General features: G+C 44.2%; 1 protein-coding gene across 17 annotated transcripts in view; it reads left to right on the forward strand.

Moving 5' to 3' along the window:
- TSNARE1 (t-SNARE domain containing 1) overlaps window positions 1–23,975 on the forward strand; it is a 553,318-nt gene that overhangs the window by 219,607 nt on the left and 309,736 nt on the right. For all 17 annotated transcript variants that reach the window (XM_075415477.1, XM_075415474.1, XM_075415475.1 and 14 more), the window contains one exon: window positions 22,341–22,431. In XM_075415477.1, coding sequence (XP_075271592.1) covers window positions 22,341–22,431 — 91 coding nt within the window. The remainder of the gene's footprint in view (window positions 1–22,340; window positions 22,432–23,975) is intronic.

Consider the following 23,975-nt stretch of genomic DNA (forward strand, 5'->3'; position numbering starts at 1 on the left):
TTGCTAAGAGAAAGCAGTGTGAACCGTGCTTATCAAACAGAGGTGTTGCAAAGAAGTGACCTAAAGTGGGTCAAGGAACTTGGCAGGGATTCGCAGTGGTCGCAGTCACAGTTGTGTGAACATTTAAATAGTGTGTTTGGAGCAAGAAGATGATCTTTTTGTGTTTCTGTACAACTAATTAATTGTGCACTTAGACAGAGAGGAATATTTTCAGTGTTTGCACTTTTAAAGGATTGTGGCAAAACTAAAAAAAGGATCCAAAGGAAACACAAGAAATAATTGAGATCTAGGAAAAAAAAGAAAGGTGTTTCTCAGTGAGCCTCCTAATGCAGTCTGTTTAGTTTATCAGAAATGAGATTGAGAAGTGACTTGATTATAGAGTACAAGAACCTTTAAGGGGGAAAAGTAATGGCATCTAAAAGCTCTTAAAACTTGCTGGAAGAGGAGTGATAAGGAGAGATAAGAAGATGACACCAGAAAAATTTAAATTAAAAAATGCAATTAAAAAGTAATGTTGAGTGTGCTTAGCTGGGGAAGCTAGCCACCAAAGCTTTGGTGTAATACATTTGTCTCCACTTGTGAAAGGAAAGAGACGTTGAGCAGGTATCTGAAAGGCTTTTGAACTGCTTTTCCAAGAAGCCGTTCACAGAACAGAAGGAAATGCCCCAGCCCTGCAAAGATGGGCAGATGCTTGAGGTGAGCAGGTCTCCCCTCCATCTGGGAGGGATTCACACATTTCAGCAGAGGTGTTTTCACTGAGCTGGTCACACATAAACACTCTTTAGTCAACCGAGAGAACAGACACTTCCACGATATAGAGTTGCCTGTATTTGATTGGGTTATTCCCATTTGGTGACTGTATCCAGGCATGTTCAGTCCTTTATTTTATCCTTTCTCTTTCTTTTTAATTTACAAAATTCCTCCACCATTATATTGCCAGGAAGTAAATAATTTACTATGGGTTAGATAATGGTTTGCACTAATGGACTAAACTGGAAGCCCACATTTTGCCTTCTGATCACTCACCAAATCACCAGTTATGGTTTCCCACATGGACTGAACTAAACTGGATGATGTAAAATGGTTCTTTATGTTTCTGCTAAGCCACAAATTATCTGCAATGCCTCTTTGAATCTTCCTGTTAATAGCCACAAGGTGGGTCTTGGGAAGATATAATTAAAAGATGGAACACAAATTTCAGGAGGTTAAAGGAGAGACTATATGCAGAGAGCACCTGCAAATGAATAAGAAAAATTGTAACAAGGCCAGAAAGGCATATACTGGAGAACCCTGTCCCCTTTTGTTCTCAGACACTGTGGATTATAAATAGAAGATAATGGAATGCAGTGTCCTGCAGGAACCATGAATAATTAGATGGCCGATGTACAAGAGCAAGTGGAGGTCACACAGATAAACTAAAATAATGCTTGAATTTATTGGGAAAAAAAATTACTTAGAAATTACTTTGTCTGGCTTCTTGTTTTAACGGTAGGAAAACAAAATATATAAATCCTGAAAAGCAAAAGCTCAATTCAAGACACCAGTGCAAATCGAGAGTAATTCCATTAAAGCTAATGGAATTACGTCAGTGTAAGACCGGAGGTAAGTTCAGACACAATTACATCTTGGTCCTGAAATGAGATTTCAATATTGTTTGTTAGTATTTGTATTGCAGTGAGAGTCCAAATGAGAGCATCATTTTGCTGTACTGGGTGATGCTCCCAAGAGCCTCCAGTCCCAATAGACAAAGTACACAAAATAGGAGAATATAAGTAGAAATTATTTCCATATATAACAGAAAGGGAACCAAGGCAGAGAAGAAGTCAAAATGATAATACGGAAAAACCCGGCTCATTAATGGATTTTTAAAAATAGTATTTTAAAAGGAAAAACAAATGCCATGCTCTCTGCAGGAGCACTGTGCACTTGGCCAGTGCTATCAGTGTGGAGGAAAGCTTGTCCTCAGAGTTGATTACGAAATAGGAAAGAAAAAAAGAGTGTAGAAAGGGGCATCTGATGCGAAACGGCTGGATGTTTGGCTGGGAGGTAGCAGGGTTTGGTGACCTGAGTTTTTTGATCTTTGTATAAAGAGGAGACTGTCAGAAAATGCCAGGTATGTAAACATCTCCTTTTTAAGGTTATTTCCTCATGCTTTTCAAGAACCTTTTTGTTCTTCCAATCAACATCTGAAGGAAGACTTAATATCAGCCTGTACAATCAGTGTTAAATTTCATCTTGTCCTGCAGGTGAGGAATAGTTACTTTCTTTAAAACAAAAAATTGATTTTGCTGAAGAGGGAACATGGAAAAATCCAACATCTAAGAAAGAGGTTTTGTTATGGTCAGTGCTTTCTCATGAACCCACAGTTTTATTATTTTTTTATTATTATCGCTTAACATCTGTGTGGTGTCAGAGGGATGCTAAGATGCTCTGCATTTTTAACAATGATGTGAAATACCTTGAATTTCCCCCAACCATCCCATCTGCAAACAGATTTTCTGAAGAGGCCATGACAGTTGTTACTGAGCTGTTGGGCTCTCGTTCACAGAATCACAGAATCACAGAATCACAGAATGGTAGGGGTTGGAAGGGACCTCTGTGAGTCATCTAGTCCAACCCCCTGCCGAAGCAGGGTCACCTACAGCAGGCTGCACAGGACCTTGTCCAGGCGGGTCTTGAATATCTCCAGAGAAGGAGACAGAGACTGTTGTCTAATCTCTGGTAAACCTTTTATAATCTCTAATTTACTGTGCTGGACAGTACCAGGCTGATTGGGGAGTAGTAAAGGATTTGTTTTGACTTAAAAGACTATCAGGACTCTCAGTGGAACACAGGAAACATAACGGGATGTTTCAGTCTGATTTAATAATAAAATTATGGACTTCCCTTAGCACTGCGTGACTGTTTCTTGATGGCTGATTTCCAACTACACAGAGGCAGCATTACAGCTTGGACTAAAGCCTAATGGTGGGGAATAGTAGGTGTAGCTGAACAGATGAAATTTTGGGCAAGTCTCAGCCTGCCGTGCTAGGTAATGGAGCTGGAATCGTGAGCCAAGGGGAGCTGAAGTCATGCTGTCTTTGATATTAAAAGGGGAGTTGATAAATTACAGGACTGTCTGTTTTAAAGATTGATTCTATTTTGGTCCATGGGAGAGAAAGTAGGTGATTTGACTGGTAGATTAATTGATCTTTTTCTTTTCAAGTAATTTTGCTTGCTGTTTTTCAACGACTTTGCATTTGGAGAGCTACCACACCAACACGGAGAATGTTAAAAAGGCAGCAATCCAGGGAGGGGAGGTAGAAGGGAAGAGGAATATTTCTGCAATATTTTTTCTCTCCATTAAGAAAAAAGTCCCAAAAATGACATAATGACCGGTTGAGAAGTTGAGATCGAAATCTTCTGCGCTATCAGGTTCCCTGCTACACATCCAGACATTTGACAAGTGGATTTTGTAACGTTGCTCAAAAGCTGCTGTGGTGGATTGCTGGTTTTATTTTCTGTTCTCAGGGTTAGAGTTCCAAAAACCTTTCTTTGTAGTTCTCTCTGACATCTTTCAACCTCAAAAATAACATAAATAAAGCACGCTTCCAAAGTGACATTAATTTAATACATTAAGGTAAGAGATTTATATGGAGTAATCAAATAAGTACATCTGATTCAGCAAGTTGCTTTTATGGAATTTTTCAGGGCAGATAAAATCCCTTACTAATAGACATTTTTTATCTTCTGTAAGAGATAGTAAAGAGTCCCTTTCTTTAAGCCTGTTTGGTAGGGAATGCATCTTAGAACTGAAAATGAGATCCTGCCAGTGTGATGGAGGAGATGTTGTGTCAGAGAGGCACATCCAACCGTCATACTGTGAGTGAGATGACACCGGTTGCATGAGGCTCCTTTGGGCTGTTGGCTAAGCACTCTCTTTGACAGCCACCAAAGAAAAGGTGTCCTTATTCCTGGAGAGAAAAGAGTTACGCCATCATGATGCATCGTGTCTGCAGATGGATGAGAAACAGCTGATAATGACCCATCTGGGTGACAAGTAGGAGAGCAGATTGTGAGGCACCTCTATGGCAGAAAATTACGTCTCACAGAGGCTGTAAAATTTGCCAAAATCTTGCTGAACTGAAGTTGACATTGCCTGTGACAGCGGAGTCACAGGAACATGCCAGATCGTGAATGACTGCAGGTGTGTTCAGGTACACCATGGGCTACCGTTAGTGCAGGAATGTAAGGTGGGCAGAAAGACTTGGGTCTGGCGATACAGTTGATCTAACAAAGCATAAGCCGATGGTCTGATGCAGTTGCTTAGAGGAGCCTACAACCACAAAATATCCACCTAATTTTAGGCTAATGGGATGAAATATATGGGCAGAATATCTGTGTTTGGCAAGTGCAGCTAAAAATATCACCAGTTCTCTTAGATGTTCCACACAGTAATGACTTCATTTATTTTTCTTTTTTGTCGTTAATATGGGAAAGTAGATAATCAGGAAGCAGTGATTTTTATTTTCTTTTTGAATCTCATGATTGCTTCAGGACTTTCCAAACATCTTGGTAAATTCTGTTGACTGACCAGAGACAGTCCTCAGGAGCTGGAAATTCCCCTTGGAATAAAGTGGTTAGCAAAAGGGTGATAACTTCTGGGAAAAGCATCAGTTCAGTGAACTGAGCAGAGTTCATCAAGTCACAAGATGGTGTTGGCTGGAAGGGTCTTCTGGATGTCATCTGGTCCAAGCCTCTGCTCAAGAATAAGGCCAACTCTGAGCAGGCTGCTGGGGGCCTCATTGTGTCACATAGACCTTAGTTAAGGAAAATGAGTTTCAGTAATGTCTTACAACATACTCATGACTTCAGCTGGCTTACCTTCTCATCTCAACAACTTTTGGATAGGGGGAAGAGATCCAGGTGAATGCTCCAGCCAGAAGACATGGTATAACTTCTGGGTTGGCAGCAGCAGAACTGTTTTTGGGGTTTCCCTGCGCAGGAACCCATCAGGGTGGATAACAATAAAGCTTTAAAAGCAGAAGATCTGCCTGGCTCCGTTGAGCAGGTATTCTAAACTCGTGGAAGAGAACCACACTCTGTATTTTGGTACCTACAGGATGACGCAGTCCTGGATGACAGGTGGTTAGATGGCTGGCTTGGATGTCACATACATTAGTAGTTATGAATCTGGATCTCATCTGGCATTTGTACATTGTACAATTGGACAGAGTCCTGATAATAGACCCAAGAACTGTTTTGAGATATTTGGCTGATCTGGTGTCAGTGACAGAATTAACACTGGCTGGTAATGAGTCTTATTTGGGATAACATAAAAATGACTTTCAGTGAAGTGCATCAGAGGTGCTCAGTCCCCAAAAAGCCAAGGGACTTAATGAATGTGAGAGTACCATCTGATAGTCAGTCCAGGATTAAAGGTACAAGGGCAGGAGGCATATTTGTTTCATCATGAGATGGTCTGCTTCCTAATCTAATGGATTATCCTCAGTTTTTAATATTAATTGGTTTATTTAGACGATTGTGGGATTATTAATTCAGATCACTCAAAAGCAGTCCAGGAGTTTGGAGTTGGCATGTGCCTCCTGGTGCTACTGCAGTGCATACCACCTGATAGGTTTGACTTAGCTGGCAAATAAATAGGAGGGAAAAACCTCTGTCTGCTCCTGATGAGCCAAGCCATCATCATCTATCCAAGATCTCACATCCTGGAAGTTCTCCAGATTTTCATTGTACTCCAGAATTATGTTTTCAGCTGAACAAACTCTCGGTCCCTTTAAGAAAAAAAGGGAAAAAATTAAATTTAGGATCTCTCCCCTTAGCTTCTTGTATTTCTGTCTGACCCTGTTTTGATGTAAGCTCCTTTTATTTTAAAAGGAAAGGTCAGTCACATGCTTCAGTAACACCTCTCGTGTGGTGCATTGGGCCTTCGATGGGTATTGCTGTTGTATTCATTTCAGTAACTTGTCACCTGGACCCACGTACACAACCTTTTGGCAGCTATTGCATAAACGTAGCATACATACCATTTGGTATAAAAGTCTGGTTTTAAGCACTACATGGAAACATGTTTGGGCTGATTTGTTTGCTGTTGCAGTGCATGGAGTGTGACTTTCTCTGTTTACTTCTCTTTTTGTGTCCCTACCTGCACAAAGGCAATGTGATTTTCACAACATGAATTTAAATATATAATTTCCTAGCTTAGTTACATTTACAATAGCTTGTGCTGAAGCAAGGCAACAGAGAATCAGTCCCTGGAATATTTTATTCTGTACATAAGCCTCAGTTCCAGGAGAGGAGAAATATTATTGATCTTTCATCAGGTAATTTTCTTCTTTCAAGTACCTGCATTGGACTCTCAACAGCGGTTCTTAAGCTGAATCCATTTTCCCCCTAGAGAACAAATTTGCTATCAGCAGCAGAGGTTTCTGATAACGGGACTTACAGTTTTCACATTTGAATGGATTGGAACAATTGGATATTTCCATTGTCCCTCACTGTAAACAGAGAGTTTCTATATCTGAGTTGAATATATGCCTGGTCTATCTCCTTCCGCCAGCAGAAAAATTGTATTGCCTTCACAGAATCACAGGATCACAGAATGGTAGGGGTTGGAAGGGACCTCTGTGAGTCATCCAGTCCAACCTGCTGCCGAAGCAGGGTCACCCAGAGCAGGCTGCACAGGACCTTGTCCAGGCGGGTCTTGAATATCTCCAGAGAAGGAGACTCCACAAACTCCCTGGGCAGCCTGTTCCAGTGTTCCATCACCCTCAGAGTGAAGTTCTTCCTCATGTTCAGATGGAACTTCCTGTGCTTCAGTTTGTGCCCATTGCCCCTTGTCCTGTCACTGGGCACCACTGAAAAGAGTTTGGCCCCATCCTCCTGACACCCACCCTGCAGATATTTGTAGGCATTGAGAAGATCCTCTCTCAGCCTTCTCTTCTCCAGGCTGAACAAGCTCCCTCAGCCTTTCCTCACAGGAGAGATGCTCCAGTCCCCTCACCATCCTTGTAGCCGTCCACTGGACTGTCTCCAGTAGCTCCTCATCTTTCTTGAAGTGGGGAGCCCAGAACTGGACACAGTACTCCAGATGGGGCCTCACTAGGGCAGAGTAGAGGGGGAGGAGATCCTCACTCGACCTGCTGGCCACACTCTTTTTAATGCACCCCAGGATACCACTGGTCTTACCTGAAACAAACCTCGGAGCCTGTTGATTTGTAGTGAATTTCCTCAGATCTTTTATTTTGTTTGTTTATCTTTTTCTATCAAATATTTGTGCCCCGTTCTTATTAGGGAAGTATCTCTTTGAAGTTTAGTTTTGTGGACCACTGACAGTGCGTTTTAATTGTTGCTCTCCCTCTGGAGGTACATGTCCTTCTTGCCACAGCCCGAGACATTTTGTCATGGGCCGCGGATGGTGATTTGCACAATTCCTGTAATAGCAATGCCTTTGAGTGCTAGTGCAAAATTTATTGCTCCACAAAATGGGGTCTTCATTCACATGGCTGCTCTTGCGACTGTTTTATCGGCCAATAAAGTGCCTTGTGTTTTTGTAATCTACCTGCTAGGCTGCTTTATGATCTGATGTCAGCTGGAGGGTGGTGGGGAAGAGCAACTTGTGGTACATTGGAAATTACGCATTATTGTCACCTGATAGTCTGAAGGATCTCTGAATTGATGCAATGTGGGGCTGATGAACTCAGAAGCCTCCCCAGAATCATTTCTTTTAAGATTTTGTCTCTTTTTTTTGAAACTTCATCATTCCTAAAAAGAGACAGAGACATCTTTCTGCCTGCTAAAGTGTTAGCAAGGCAGAGTGAAACATAAGCTGAATGGAAAGGACAATGAAGGGGAGAGGAAGAAAAGTATTTAGAGCTCAAGAACTCTATATTTTGAGTGTGTTGCACTCTGTGCAGGATAAATATATTAATTTCCTTTGCACTTCACAGCTTGCCCTTATGTTCAGAAAGTCGCAGAGATGTCAGATTTAAAGAGGCATATGAAGTATATGGGATAGAGCCATAGGTGGTAAGTAGGCTGCTGAGAACCATTTCTCTTCCCAGCACAATTCCTTCTAGTGATCTCCATGCTTTTTGAGAACAAAGTGCAAGATGAAAACAAATAAAGCCACAACAAAAAATCCTGCTGTCAAGCAAACATATATTAAAGCTGTTTTCTGCCATGTATTATTCTCACTTTTTTCTTTTCTCCTTGTCTCTCGCTCGAAAAAAATCAGAAAAAATAGATCTTGGCACAAGTGCCTCAAGGGAGTGCGTTCAGAAAGCGCCAGCACTGTTACCAACTTCAGCTTTTACGCTTCACTTTGTACTTTAAAACGGCTCTTTCCTCCAGCTGGCTTCCCAATCTGCGTACCGCTGTACTGCAGAATCCCTTCTAGGAGAGGAACAGGAGGAGAAGAGAGAGAAAACATGACGAAGTTGTGCAGCACTTAACACCTCTAGGTTTACTCTTACTGGGGAGTTAATAGAGGTGCTCATCAAGGTAAAACCTACCAAGTGTCCACAGAAATGCCATCAGTTAGAGCGGAGGTTTCCAACCCATGGTACATGGAGCAGCCAGATGTCATATTCGGCATCAGTGGGATCAACCACCTTTGGAAGGAACTGTGAAGGTAACAATTTGCTATCTGAAACAGCAGCAGTTTTCAGCTTCCCAGTCTGATCCCAGTATCATTGTACCAGGGAGTCCAAGAGCTACACTTCTGGCTCAGGACATGGGAGCAGGTGTATACACGGGATGAATTAAAGGTGGGTGCGGAGGTCATTTAGGCATCCCACGTCAGAGGAGATGTCATCAGAGGACCAGAGTGAGAAGTCCTGCTATCTTAGTCTTGGTTGCTGGAGTTGTGCAGGTGAAGCGTGTGAGTGACGATGCTTGATAAGTGTGTGGAGACATAAGGGTGCAGGAGATCATGTCATAGCTCAGATGATGTGGTTGGGTCATGTTTTGGGAGTACGTGGGTTTGCAATGGGGCATAGGAGTTTAGGGAGATGGATATAGAGTAGAAGTATCATAGTAAATTGTTGGTGTGAAGTTGTTTTTTATTTTAAAATTAGAGACGGGGATGATATTTGCTTTTGGTGAAGTGGGTATTGTTGGGTGTGTAGAAATGGTAGGGACAGAAAATTTAGTTCTTTCTCTATAGGACATGTAGGAGCGATGTCTGAGACCAGGGAAGTGAGATGTGGGACAGTGGGGCAGGTGTTATAGAATCTGTTTTGGGTACAGGAGCATGTCTGAGCACATAAAAGAACCATATTAAGGTCGTGTTTTTTGTGGATGGAAAGGGACAGACCAACAAGGAGATGGATGGAAAGGGAAAGACAGACCAACAAGGAGAGGTGGGGGAGTTGCTCTATATGTGAGGGAGCAACTGGAATGCATTGAGCTTGGCCCGGGGGCAAATGAGGAACGAGTTGAAAGCTTGTGGGTTAGAATTAAGGGACAGGCTCACACGGGTGACATTATGGTGGGTGTATACTACAGGCCACCTGACCAGGAGGAGGAGGTTGATGAGGCCTTCTACAGGCAGCTGCAAGCAGCCTCACAGTCACAGGCCCTGGTTCTCATGGGGGACTTCAACCACCCTGACATCAGCTGCGAAGACCATACAGCTAGGCAGGCACAATCCAGGAGGTTCCTACAGAGCATCGATGATAACTTTCTGACGCAAGTGGTGGAGGAACCAACAAGGAAAGGCGCGCTGCTGGACCTCGTGTTAACAAACAAGGAGGGACTGGTGGAGGATGTGAAGGTTGGAGGTAGACTCGGCTGCAGTGACCATGAAATGGTTGAGTTCAGGATCCTGCATGGAGGAAGCAGGGCGATAAGCAGGATCAAAACCCTGGACCTCAGGAGGGCTGACTTTGCCCTCTTCAAGGAGCTACTGGGAGGAATCCCGTGGGCCAGGGCTCTCGAAGGCAGGGGGGTCCATGAGTGCTGGTCGCTCTTTAAACAACACTTCTTCCATGCACAGGAGCAATGCATCCCCCTGAGAAAGAAATCGAGCAAAGGAGGCAGGAGACCTGCATGGTTAAACAAGGAGCTTCTAGCGGAGATCAGGCAGAAGAGAAAGGTCCATGGAATGTGGAAAGAGGGGCAGGCCACTTGGAAAGAGTACAGAAACATGGTGAGAGCATGCAGGGATGCGACGAGGAAGGCCAAGGCTCACCTGGAATTGAAGCTGGCAAGGGATGTCAAAAACAACAAGAAGGGCTTCTTCAACTACATCAACAACAAAAGGAAGGCTAGGGACAACGTGGGGCCGCTGCTGAATGAGGCGGGTGTCCTGGTGACGGAGGATGCGGAGAAGGCAGAGCTACTGAATGCCTTCTTTGCTTCAGTCTTCAGTGCTAAGACTGGCCCTCAGGAATACCAGGCCCCGGAGGTAAGAGAAGAAGCCTACAAAGAGGACGACTTTCCCTTGGTCGAGGAGGACTGTGTGAGGGATTGCTTAAGCGATCTGGACGTCCACAAATCCATGGGCCTCGATGGAATGCACCCCCGAGTGCTGAGGGAGCTGGCGGGTGTCATTGCTGAGCCACTCTCCATCATCTTTGAGAGATCTTGGAGGACAGGAGAGGTGCCCGAGGACTGGAGAAAGGCCAGTGTCACTCCAATCTTCAAAAAGGGCAAGAAGGAGGACCCAGGGAACTACAGGCCGGTCAGCCTCACCTCCATCCCAGGAAAGGTGATGGAGCAGCTTATCCTGGAGGCCATCATGAAGCAAGTGGAAGAAAAGAAGGTTATCAGGAGTAGTCAGCATGGATTCACCAAGGGGAAATCATGCCTGACCAATCTGATAGCTTTCTACGATGACATGACTGGCTGGGTAGACGAAGGGAGAGCCGTGGATGTTGTCTACCTTGACTTCAGCAAGGCTTTCGACACACTCTCCCATGATATCCTCCTAGGGAAGCTGAGGAAGTGTGGGCTGGATGAGTGGTCGGTGAAGTGGATAGAGAACTGGCTGAATGGCAGAGCTCAGAGGGTTGTCATCAGCGGCGCTGAGTCTAGTTGGTGGCTGGTAACAAGTGGTGTCCCCCAGGGGTCAGTACTGGGCCCCAGTCTTGTTCAACTTCTTCATCAACGACCTGGATGAAGAGTTAGAATGTACCGTCAGCAAGTTTGCTGACGACACCAAACTGGGAGGTGTGGTAGATACACCAGAAGGCTGTGCTGCCATTCAGCGTGACCTGGATAGGCTGGAAAGCTGGGCAGAGAGGAACCTGATGAGGTTCAACAAGGGCAAGTGCAGGGTCCTGCACCTGGGGAGGAAAAACCTCATGCACCAGTACAGGCTTGGGGTGGACCTGCTGGAGAGCAACTCTGTGGAGAGGGACCTGGGTGTCCTGGTGGACGACAGGTTAACCATGAGCCAGCAGTGTGCCCTGGCTGCCAAGAAAGCCAATGGGATCCTGGGGTGCATCAAGAAGAGTGTGGCCAGCAGGACGAGGGAGGTTCTCCTTCCCCTCTACACTGCCCTGGTGAGGCCTCATCTGGAGTACTGTGTCCAGTTCTGGGCTCCCCAGTTCAAGAAAGATGAAGAGCTACTGGAGAGAGTCCAGCGGAGGGCTACAAGGATGGTGAGGGGACTGTAGCATCTCCCCTACGAGGAGAGGTTGAGGAAACTGGACTTGTTGAGCCTGAAGAAGAGAAGGCTGCGAGGGGACCTTATAAATGCCTACAAAGATCTGCAGGGTGGGTGTCAGGAGGATGGGGCCAAGCTCTTTTCAGTGGTGCCCAGTGACAGGACAAGGGGCAATGGGCACAAATTGAAGCACAGGAAGTTCCGTCTGAAGATGAGGAAGAACTTCTTCCCTCTGAGGGTGACGGAGCCCTGGAACAGGCTGCCCAGGGAGGCTGTGGAGTCTCCTTCTCTGGAGATATTCAAGACCCGCCTGGACAAGGTCCTGTGCAGCCTGCTGTAGCTGACCCTGCTTTGGCAGGGGGGTTGGACTAGATGACCCACAGAGGTCCCTTCCAACCCCTACTATTCTGTGATATTCTGTGATATTCTGTGATATGTGTGTACTGTGTGATACGTGAGAAGTCCAGAATCACAGAATCACAGAATGTTAGGGGTTGGAAGGGACCTCTGTGGGACATCTAGTCCAACCCATCTGCCAAAGCAGAGTCACCTAGAGCAGGCTGCACAGGACTTTGTCCAAGTGGGTCTTGAATTTCTCCAGAGAAGGAGACTCCACAACGTCCCTGGTCAATCTGTTCCAGGGCTCCATCACCCTCAGAGTGAGTTCTTCCTCATGTTCAGGTGGAACTTCCTGTGCTTCAGTTTGTGCCCATTGCCCCTTGTCCTGTCGCTGGACACCACTGAAGAGAAGATGCTTGTGTACTTGAATCCCAGGTGGCTAAACGCAAAATCATCATGTCCCATCTGAATGGAGTTTCCAGACGGGAAAGAAAGAGATGTCAAGAGAAACCCAGATAGTGGGATCCATACACAACTGTCTTAGAAGCAAAAATCTATGCCACTGCCTTTGCCAATGGTGGTACCGAAGCAAATTAAACAGATCAGAAGTTTGCTAAATCTTCAGTTCCTTTGCGTGATGCTTCACTGTTCATGGAGTTTGCATTCGTCTTCAACATCTGTTGTAAATGCCAGTCCATTTGAATTGTCCAGGCAGCTTAACTGATTGATATGTAAAATACAACATTTATGAACTATAATATGAAGGTTTATGAAGTCTTTCTTCAGTGCCTAAAAGATGGATTTCTAGCAAACCTGATGTCCCACTGGTTTTCAGTGTTGTTAGTTTGAAATAGTGTCTTCATGTTACCCATGAAGAATATCAGCGTGTATCAAACCTTCCTCTGAGCTGATCTATGAGCTTCGTGGTGATGTTTCCTCCATTTTTAATCTGGGATGGGGTTGGGGGGTGTTCACTCCAATCCTGATGGAGGAACTGGGTTTACGCACATTGCCTAATTTAAGTAGACACATAGGAGAGCTGGAGCTTTAATATCCCTAACTAGAAATACACAAATAATAACAGCAAGCTGAAAGGTGTCTCAAGCTCTTTATTTGCTTTTGATTTCTTGTTCAGTTCACAAAATAACAAAACACCTCTCAGTTGTTCGAGTGAAATGGATTCATTTTCCAGTTAAAATTGCCTAGTTTTAAGCAAAGTTGGCGTTTTTAAAAAATGAAATGTATTTTCTGGGGTGAAAATACCTGTGTATCAGAAATCTGTGTGATTTGTTCTCTTTTTGCATGTTTGCTCTGGATGTTCTTACCACCAAAGAATTTGGTGGCAAGAAAATTCATGGAACAGCAAAAACAACGTTTAAAATCAGAATAAAGCCTCGAAAGATCTACATCTATATTCACCAGAACTTTTCATACTCAAAGATACAAAACTCTGGCTCTTATTAATGATGGTTTCAGCATAGTTTCTGAAGCAGAGCTAATGCGATCGATCACTCATTCGCATCAGTGAAGTGCCCTTCGTCTTTACTTTTCACAGTGCCGTACCGAGTATTAACCCACGTTAAATGCTATAACCAAGACAGCGAGTGCGGGAAGGATAATAGGCTAAATTAATCTGCAGTGCAATTTATCTTCTGTCCATTTGTCCCTGTCTTTTCTACAGACATGTGTGCGTGTGGGACATGTTCTTGCACACTCGTGCACACACACTCACTCATCCAGTCTATCCAAATTGCTGTCTCGGTTAGGATTGGTGTGTACAGTGAGGGGGTGTTTTGCCAGATTGCTGGTAAAGTGGCAGCCTGTCATATTATTTAAAAAACATCCAGCAATGACTGAAAAGCTGACACAGCGTGAGGCAGTGTGCTTGACACCACCCGTGACCCTAAAACTGTATAGGACTGGTTATGGGTTTGTGTGGCAAGGTTTTGGTAGCAGGGGGGCTATAGGGTGGCTTCTGTGAGAAGCTGTGAGAAGCTTCCTCCATCTCTGATAAAGCCACTGGTAGCTGGCTCTATGATGGACCTGCTGCTGGCTGAGGCCAAGCCAATCAGCGATGACGGTAGCGCCTCTGTGATAACATATTTAAGAAGGAAAAACTGCAGTGAAATGGCAGTGAAGAGAGAGGAATGAGACGATGTGACAGAAACAACTCTGCAGACACCAAGGTCAGTGAAGAAGGAGGGGGGAGGAGGTGCTCCAGACACCAGAGCAGAGGGTCTTCCCTTGCAACTCGTGACGAGGACCATGGTGAGGCAGGTTGTCCTCCTGCAGTCCTTGGAGGTCCACGGTGGAGCAGATCTCCACGTGCAGCCCATGGAAGGGACCCCACGCCAGAGCAGGTGGATGCCTGAAGGAAACTGTGACCCTGTGGGGGACCCATGCTGGAGCAGCCTGTTCCTGAAGGACTGCACTCCGTGGGAAGGACCCACGCTGGGGCAGTTCATGAAGAGCTGCAGCCCATGGGAAGGACTCACGTTGGAGAAGTTTGTGGAGAACTGTCTCCCATGTAAGGGACCTCACACTGGAGCAGGGGAAGATTGTGAGGAGTCCTCCCCCTGAGGAGGAAGGAGCGGCAGAGACAACATGTGATGAACTGACCATAACCCCCATTCCCTGTCCTTCTGTGCCGCTCAGGGGGAGGGAAGGAGGAGGGGGAGGAGGTAGAGAAACGGGAGTGAAGTTGAGGCCAGGAAGAAGGGAGGGGTGGGGAGAAGGTGTTTTAAGATCTTGTTTTATTTCTCACTATCCTACTCTGATTTGATTGGTAGTAAATTAAACTCCTTTTTCTCCCGAAGTTCAGTCTGTTTTGTCCATGATGGTAATTGGTGAGTGATCTCTCCCTGTCCTTATCTCGACCCTCGAGCCTTTCATCATATTCCAGTTGAGGAGGGGGAGTGACAGAGTAGTTTTGGTGGGCACCTGGCATTTATCCACAACAAAGCAAAACAGGCTGCTAGCTAGACACGGGGATGAAGCCACTGTGATTAATGTTGAAATACAATGGATTGGACTCCCATCTCCTGCAGTGACATGGAGAACCTGTGCTTACACCTGGCTTGGCCTTGCACTCGGAAAGCCCCTGCCATAGACAGTTTTATGACTGGGAAATTCCTAAATAGGGAGACACAGGCTTCTTTTGTTTCTCATTCTACTCTGAAATGCAGGAGCTAATTTCTACAGGAGTATAAATTATGAAAAAAATGTATTTAAGCATATATATCAATTATCATTTTTATCTACATGGAGTCCTTGGAATTCAACATATTATAGAATTTTGGACCTGAACCTCTTGGAGTAGGTCCAGAGGAGGCCACAGAAATGATCAGAGGGCTCGAACACTTCTGCTATGGAGAAAGGCTGAGAGAGTTGAGCTTGTTCAGCCTGGAGAAGAGAAGGCTCTGGGGAGACCTTAGAGCAGCCTTCCAGTACCTGAAGGGGCCTGCAAGAAAACTGGAGGGGGACTTTTGACAAGGGCATTAGTGATAGGACAAGGAGTAATGACTTTAAACTGAATGAGGGGAGATTTAGATTAGACGGAATGAAGAAATTCTTTACTGTGGGGGTGGTGAGGCACTGGAACAGGTTGCCCAGAGAAGTTGTGACTGCCCCCTCCCTGGAAGTGTTCCAGGCCAGGTTGGATGGGACTTTGAGCAACCCGATCTAGTGCAAGGTGTCCCTGCCCATGGCAGGTGGGTTGGAATTAAACGAGCTTTAAGGTCCTTTCCAAACCATTCTCTGATCCTATGATTCTATAATTCAGTGATTCTATGATTCTATGATTTTGTGTCTTTAGGTTCCAGCCTGCTCTCTGCAACAGGCAAGTTATAGGAGGAAGTCTGCCTGTATAAAAGCCCACATGTGTAGTGTTTCCAAAAAGATTTAGAGGTTGAAAACGTAGGAAAGTATCCATGTCTCTGCAAATTTCTCGGGAGGAGGACAGTTTTTAACACTCTTTTACAGTATATAAAATGTTTTGTGTGTTCGTGGGCTACAGGCAGGACTCAGAAAATGTGGTATTCTCCCTGTGTCTCCCTGCAAGTTTACCGGCTCCATTAACTCCTGCTACAGAGTCCTAAATGCAGCACCTCTGAGCCTTATATGGGCATAATGCTTCTGAAAACCCTGGAAAGATGGCTCTGATCCAGACTTCAGCAAAGAGGTGCAGTAAATTACTGGAAGACAGGTGTGGTAACAACTCTGTGTAGCTTGTATGTCAGTGAGCTGCTTTCTGGTGTTGTTGCAGGCACCTCTGGGCATGCCGCTGAGAATTGCTGCAGGGATACGTTCCAGTAACCTTTCCATGACAGATGTTAAGCCGTGCTTCACTCGTTAATGCAGAAATGTGAAAGGCACGACAGAATTAGAAAGCACAGGCAAAGCAATCAGAATAGTCATGGTTTGATGCCATTTATCTTAGGGCGTTAAAAGGATTGTCGGGGCAATGCTGGAAACGCTGGCGAATGTTAAAAGCTCATGGAGGGCAGCTGAGGTCCTCAGGCTGGAAGGGGAGGGACCTGTTTGCTTTTTGCAGAAATGTGGTGCAGGAAGATGGTCTACTTCTGCACAACCTAAGTTGCAAAAAACAGTTAAAAGGAAAAAAGCAGTTTATCAGCATGTGGTGAAAAAAAAAAAATTACTATCATGATCAGTAGGCACCAGGGTTCATCAAAATGAAATTATGGTGAATTAAATTAATTTCTGTCTCTGATAAGCTAAGAGGCTTACTGGATAATGAAAGGGAGGTGTAATGTAGCTCAGTGCTAACAAGACGTTTGCAAAGTTTCCAAGGGGTTTTTCATTAGGAAATAAAGTAAAACTTGTAAAATTAAAACTACCTTGGGTATAGTATGGGAGGGAGAAGGAAAAATAACTTGAGAGGGGACTAATGGCAGTGACAACGTTAAGCTGCTTCCCGTGGGGTCCTGTTTTGAGTGCTCTCTGAGCTGTCAATAATGACTTGACAGATGGAGTCTGAGGCGATGCTGAACTAATCTGTAGGTGATGCGGGGTTAAGAGGGGGTCCTATATACTATCCTGGACATAATGTAGCAGAAAAACACAAGCCTGAATTTCTGGTAGCAGGTCAACGAGTAACTAGCTTCCTGCAAAGACTGGTCACATTCTGTAGGGGACCAAGCGTTCTGCTTATTTTAGTAATAACTGCTGCTTCATTTTTTATCATTTATTTTTAAGAGGCAATGTAAAAAAGAATAAAGTGCCTGACAGGTATTAAAAATACCATGGAAAATTTTGCTAGGGTTTGCAATATTGTATATTGCCCTGGTTGCATTTCTGTGATGAAATTTGTGAGGATTGCTGTCTGATGACAATTCATATGTTTTAATCCAGAACTGCTGAACAATGTAGCTGCTAGCCTACAGCACCTTTGTCTCTAGAGATGACACAGCGTCCATGCCAGGTAGATCTGAAATACTCACTGTCTCTTCCCACCCAACCACAGACCATCCCCTAAGCTCCCTAAAGAAAAATAGCACCACATCTCCTAATACTTTTAAGTGACAGGCAAATTGGAAATCTATGATGCTTTTATTATAGAATATTGTGAGACTTGAAACTGGAAAGTAGCAGTCTGCTTTTCTCCTGACTTTCACTCTGCTGGATGATTTACACCTATGCAAAGGGGTTTGCTGACAGACCAGAATTAGAGCTTTTATTTCTCTCTGTTGTAAATGATTTCTCAATATGCAGAATCAGGTCCTAAAGGAGAAAGGGGAAAATAAAGAGTTGTGAGTGTTAGTTTGGAGCCAGAACAAGTAGATTTAGCCTTTCATCCTTTGGTGACTGTAGCAATACAGTAAAGGTACTTTTGGGCTTAGTGAAACAACCTTTCCTCCTAGCTCATTTTGCTGCTATGTTTATATCTGCGAGAAATACTTATAGACGAGAGTCTACTGCGTTCATCCCTCCCCGTAGGTGGAAGCAGAGCCAGCAGCACTTGAGGACAAGGAGTGGGGCTGTCTATGGGCAGTAAGTTATAACGGTCTAATACAGCACAAGTTTCCATCCTATAGAATCAAAGAATCGCAGAATGGCAGGGATTGGAAGGGACCTCTGTGGGTCATCTAGTCCAAACCCCCTGCCAAAGCAGGGTCACCTACAGCAGGCTGCACAGGACCACGTCCAGGCAGCTGTTGAATATCTCCACAGAAGGAGACTCCACAACCTCCCTGGGCAGCCTGTTCCAGTGCTCCGTCACCCTCAGAGTGAAGAAGTTCTTCCTCATGTTCAGATGGAACTTCCTATACTTCTGTTTGCGCCCGTTGCCCCTTGTCCTGTCGCTGGGCACCACTGAAAAGAGTCTGTAAATAAGTGTTTGCTAACACAACTGTTGAACGTATAAGCCTGGATCATCCGTTCCTGGAAATATCCTTAGCTCTGCTGTAGCATCATCCTGGCTGTGTAGGAGACCCCCAAAAATGGCGGGTTACCACTGAAAAGTGTAATTCTCTGCAGTGCCGTTGGAGATGCCCCTCTCCGCAGACCATGAAGGACCTCCATTGGCTTTGCTCTGAAGTTAACCACCTTGATTAGGTGGAGAAAGGGGAATAGGAGCCTCAGGGACTAAGTACTCTTTGCTACTCCATGACTGTGCCAATGGACAATGCATAAAGTTTTATATAAATGTATTTATAGTTTGCTGAGGCCTATCATCAGCTCCCACAGACATCAGTCCTTCACAAAATCCAGCTCTAAGACAGCAAAGAGATTGGCTGAAGACTTATGGTGTGAAAAATTTCCTCATGCATGCTTGATGAATCCTTACACATTTGTCTCCAACAATAAAGGAATATATGTAAGTGCGGATACTCAACCTATTTCTGCTTAAGCCACAGATCATGCAGTTCAGTGCTCTGCTCTGCATGCTATAATTTTTACCTCTTTTTGTACAAGAAAATTGCAGGAAGCATTACAACAGCTGTGCAAAAGACAAGCATACGATTTAAGATATGCTGCACTACCTGGCTTACCTGTAACCAAACCTACGTGATGACCCAGCTCTTAAATGTGTAAAACTACTCCATTGCTGTGCAGTTGCACTGTGCCAAAGGGGACACTAAATCTAATGAAGTTTAAGCCAGTACAGTAAATGTATCTTTGATCTGTGCCTGAAAAACTTGTTATTGCTCTTATATTAGAGATCAGAGGAAAGTGAAATAAGCCATATCCTGTATTATAAATGGAAGTGCTTTTCTCCTGCTGGAACTAAAAACCAAAGCTCTTTGGGGTTGTTGTGATTGGGAGCAGGCATGGTGAGGCAGAGAGAAGTCTTTCTTTTGTCGGTCTTTGCTGTTGCGTTTGGGGTCTGATTATTTTTTGTTGACTTGGTCATTCATCAAGTGTCTCAGAGAAACGGTGCAAACAGTAGTTCAGCTCCTTCATTTTGTCCCTGTGGAGGAGGGAAGCAGCCGTCATCACATCTGCCTCTTTGCTATGTTCATTTTAAAACTGGATAAATAAACTGCAGATATGAATGTTCGAAGAACAAACTGTAAGCAATTGCGTGCTGGGGATGATGGATTCGGTGGACCGTACTTCTCTGGTAAAGAAAATAGCAGCCACAGGAGACTCAGGCAGCAGTGTGGCGTCTCTTGTATTATTTAGTGCAACGTGTTTGCAATATTTGTGCATACAAAAATGGGCAGCAAGAGATGCTATTCTCCATCAGAGATGCCCTTTTTGTTTTCACTCCTACAGTGCTCATTTTCAGAGTAGTGCTGCAGACAGAGAAGTCTTTTACACCGTTTATATTTTAGGTACCCGATATCTCCACAGACTGAGTATTTAACTTACTATTGTGTGGAGGACTTTTTCAGAAGAAAATTTTATTCATCAGAGACACCCCTTTAATTAACTTCCACACTTCCATTGGGAGAGAAATATAAAGTAAGCTAATAATAATAATAGTGACATATCTTGTTACCATTACATATTAAAGTAAAATGCTGCGGGGAGTGGAGTTTCAAGGCCTCTTTTTTAATGAAGATCTTAATAGCATTTAATGTAAATTAAATATAATCACTGTCTGATTCCTGAGCATATCTCTGAGGCTGAAGAATAAGAAGTTAATTGTGCTGACAACATAGTGGGAAGTGCCAAAATCAAGCACCAGCATGTTGGTTAAAGTGCATTTTGAATTAAGAGGTAGAAGGCAGAACTTTTATTTTTTGTGCTCTCGCTCCCAGTTATTTTGCAGCAGTTCAGTGCAAAGTTTGTGTGCGGCGTGGATTTCTTACATAAGATATCTAGCATAAAATTTACATTAGAATGCAAATGAAGGAAACTATTTAACTTTAGAGACTGGGAAGGACCAGATGCATGAGACTAATAAGCCATTTCACTTCGGCGGTGGGGAATTGCTGGTATGTAAATCCCTGACTTGTTCTGTGGGCAGATAATTTAAAGAGGTCTGCAAAGTGACTGGACGTCAACTCTAACGCCTTGCATTGCATTAAGAGGAATTAGTTGTGGATTTCTCAGTCCTGAAATATCTGCTTATGAAATTCATGCACTTGGTGGCAAGATTTACGCAATTGAAAGACTGGGGATCTGGGTAACTCTGTATTCCTTAAGGTAGGCAATGTGACAGCATCGAATTCCTAGCTCCCTCTCTTGCAATGACAGTATGGAATATCTGTCTGTGGTAGAGATGACCTCTTCCATCTCAAATTACAAGTGATCTAATTAGTCAACTGATGCAGTGGGTCCTGGGATCGTAAAGAAATCAAGTGCATTCAGATGAATGGATATAGAAGTGGTATCTTAATTTAACTCAGAATAACTAACGATCAGCTCCAGTCTTGTCTTCATGTGAGATTATTTCTCTTTCCTCTATGGTGCCAAAGGAGTCCATGCCTTCTGTACATTTGTTCAACCTTTAATGTCCATCTGAATTACTATTCTGCAGCTAAGAGATGTTATCTTCACGGTACGCTAGGCTTTCACTTGTATACGTAGTAGGCACAATGCATAAAAATAAGTGTGCTTTTATCCTAGACAGCTTTCCCACCTGAGCTGTCTGCACAGAGAACTTGGTTAAGTGGATAAAAACTTCAGAGTTTTGCTATGGGGGTGAAGATCGTAGTGCACAGTGCCCATGTCCATCTACCCTGACCAGAGGGAAATGACAGTCAGTGGAGTACTTGTTGAGAGGTCTCAGTTTAATTGTACTTAAGGCTGTGTTTGGTAAAGACTGTTTGGGCACTGGCCTTATTCCTCAAAGGAGGGGCTGAAAGAGTTGACGTAAATCTTGAAAGAGTTGGTCTCCATCAGTGCTGACAGAGAAGTAGGAAGGAGCTGAAGCGCCAGGACGGGCCCATGGATCTTCAGGACAGAGAGGCCATAAAGAGTCATCTTAACATTTTTTAATCAAATAACTTCCATTCACTCCACATCCCACTCACTCTGAAAAAAGAGCACTGATAAATGAGTCTTTTCAATACAACAGTGGCTCAAATGCATCCTCTAGGGGAGAAAAATGATCATTTTCTCCAGGTCTTTGTAGAGTTTTGGGGAGAAGCATTATGGAAAACCACTCCTTTCTGAATAAAAAGGACTGAAGTGATCCCTGGGGAAGCCTGGAGGCTGAAAATGCCCTGTTGACCTTATAAAGCTTGAGAAATACTGGACTTAGCTAAGAAATAACTTAGGGAAGCATTTATGTCTCTTCCTCCTACTTTGTGTGGTCCCAAACAGTGAAGACAGCAAACAGGGCTTATGAGAAATAATGGTATTGGAATTTGGGGTGTAAAGGAGAGGGGCAACCATGACTGGAGAGGGGACTGGTTTGGCTCCCTGTCTGCCTGTTTCAGTGCGCTTAAAGCAGGACCACACTTTCACGTTCACAGTGCTTTCCTGGAGATACTATGTCATTAGCAGGTGGATGATCATGGTAAGTAAATTTGCCCTGCTCATTTTCTGTCTCTTTCAATTTCTCTTCTTAGTACAAAATTTTCCAGGGCAAGCCATCAGGTAACTCCCCAGTCATGTCTCTTTTAGCTGTACAACGTTTTTTTGACAGTTTTAGTTGCAATACCAACCATCTGTGATGGCCTCATTACCTGCCCACCCCCTATTTTCACATTATTTTCCACCATTGACTTTGCAGGTTGACAACCGTTGTCTTTGTGCTGATGACAGGAGGAACATTTTGGGCAGCTCCTTGCTAGTATTTCCTACAGCCTTCTGGCTGTCATTGCTGGTCACGGCCCTGGGTTTGCGTAGTCCTACTACAGCTTCAAGTGCTGTGATTGTGTTGTCTCAATTGCTCTGCAGCTTGAAAAAGTTCTGTAAGTGTCTCATTATGCAATTAGTTTCAATCCAAATGCTCATCATCTCTTCTGTTCTACAGGCATGCAACCCAGCAGGAGACTAATAAAACCATCACAACTAGCACCAACGCCATCAAGCAGCTCTCTGAGGTTGTCAGAGGCTCATCCAGGGTACGTGTCATTCAAGAAGCTGTTGGGGGAGGGTGCTGGGGCTTTCAGAGGGAGGAATAATGAAAAAAGAAGTGATAGTCAGTGCTTTAAAGCTGTTGAGTTCCATGTCTGGTTATAACCACCTTTCCTGTTACACGGTGAGCATAGCTTGCATTTATAAATTACTGATGTGAAAACAGCTGCAGAAACCAGTTCTGCTCCCAAAACCGGATCATGTGGAAATAGAAAACAAGAACTCGACAACAAAGACTTGACCAACTCACACCTTTCTCAGGGTCTCACTTAGTTTGGGTGAAAGTACTACACAAATCACCTGGGTCCATGAGCTTGCCATTGGTTAAAGACTTAGTTGTGCAGTGGGTGCACTGGGAGTTTGGAAGTGTGTTGAAGTGTCCAGAAAGAGCAAAGCAGTACTTCTGGATATGACATTCATTCAGGGCTGTATGCTAGTGGGAGAGCAGTGGTGGGGATAGATAATTACAGGCTGTACAGACAGACTGGTCTTCTGTCATCAGTAGGTTCAACTCGTATGAACATCATTTTCAAAAGGGTGTGAATAATCCATGTTCCCTCATCCCCAGTACAAAGACTGGACAAACGGAATATTTCTGACCTTGCCACAAAGACCTTTATACTCCATATGTTCCTGCTGACTTTGGCCTGTGCTATGCATCATGGGGAAGAGAAGCAGTGTACTGTGTGGAGCAAACTCCAGCTGGTGTCAGTTGAGAAGTTTCATCCTCATAACAAATGATTCAGCAACTGAAATGAGACAAACGACAATTATTTCTTACTTGATTCTGCCTAGCAGTTTTCTGTTACTTTCTTGCTCCCAGTATCCGTATCGTTTCTGGGTCAGGAGCTTACCTGAATTGGTGTTTTACCCTCACTCACTACCTGCCATTCCCCAAAGTCCTGTATTACTCCAATTCTGTTCTCTCTGGCCTCCCACCTAGAAAAAGCACTGCTCTAAACACACACCTCAGCTCTGTCCAAGTGGTTTTCACAGTCTGGATTTATGTAGCTTGCAAACAGGCATATGAAATAAGGATTTAAGCACTGAATCACCCCAGGCTACCTTTGTAACCAGTGGGGGACCATGTGCAGTTCAGCCCACCTTAAAAAAAATGAATGGGCGGTGGTCCTGCCCCAGAGGATGGGGATGGGACCCTTGAGTGGTGACTGTTCTCCGAGTGTAGACATTGACCTTATGCAGACATCAACCTTAATACTTTGATCATTGTTAACATGGTCCTGTGATTAGTGATGGACTGGAAGGACTATTTTTTTTTTTCCTTTTTCTTGCATACTCTGAGAATAATTACATCAGAGCTTGATGAAAGAGACGTTGCTTCCTTGGAGATACGGGGAGCTGGGCTGTTTTGTGCTTATCTCCTGGCTCCCTTTTGTGACACAAAGGGGAATCGGACAAGGTCATGTCAAACCCAATTATGCGGCCACATAAGAATATCATTATTTACTCTTAAAGCCCATGCAGTGTCCACTGGGGACTCTCAGCAGAATAGCTTTTACTGTCATGAGGA

The sequence above is a fragment of the Opisthocomus hoazin genome, chromosome 3, assembly GCF_030867145.1.
Source record: "Opisthocomus hoazin isolate bOpiHoa1 chromosome 3, bOpiHoa1.hap1, whole genome shotgun sequence".
Classification (NCBI taxonomy): domain Eukaryota; kingdom Metazoa; phylum Chordata; class Aves; order Opisthocomiformes; family Opisthocomidae; genus Opisthocomus; species Opisthocomus hoazin.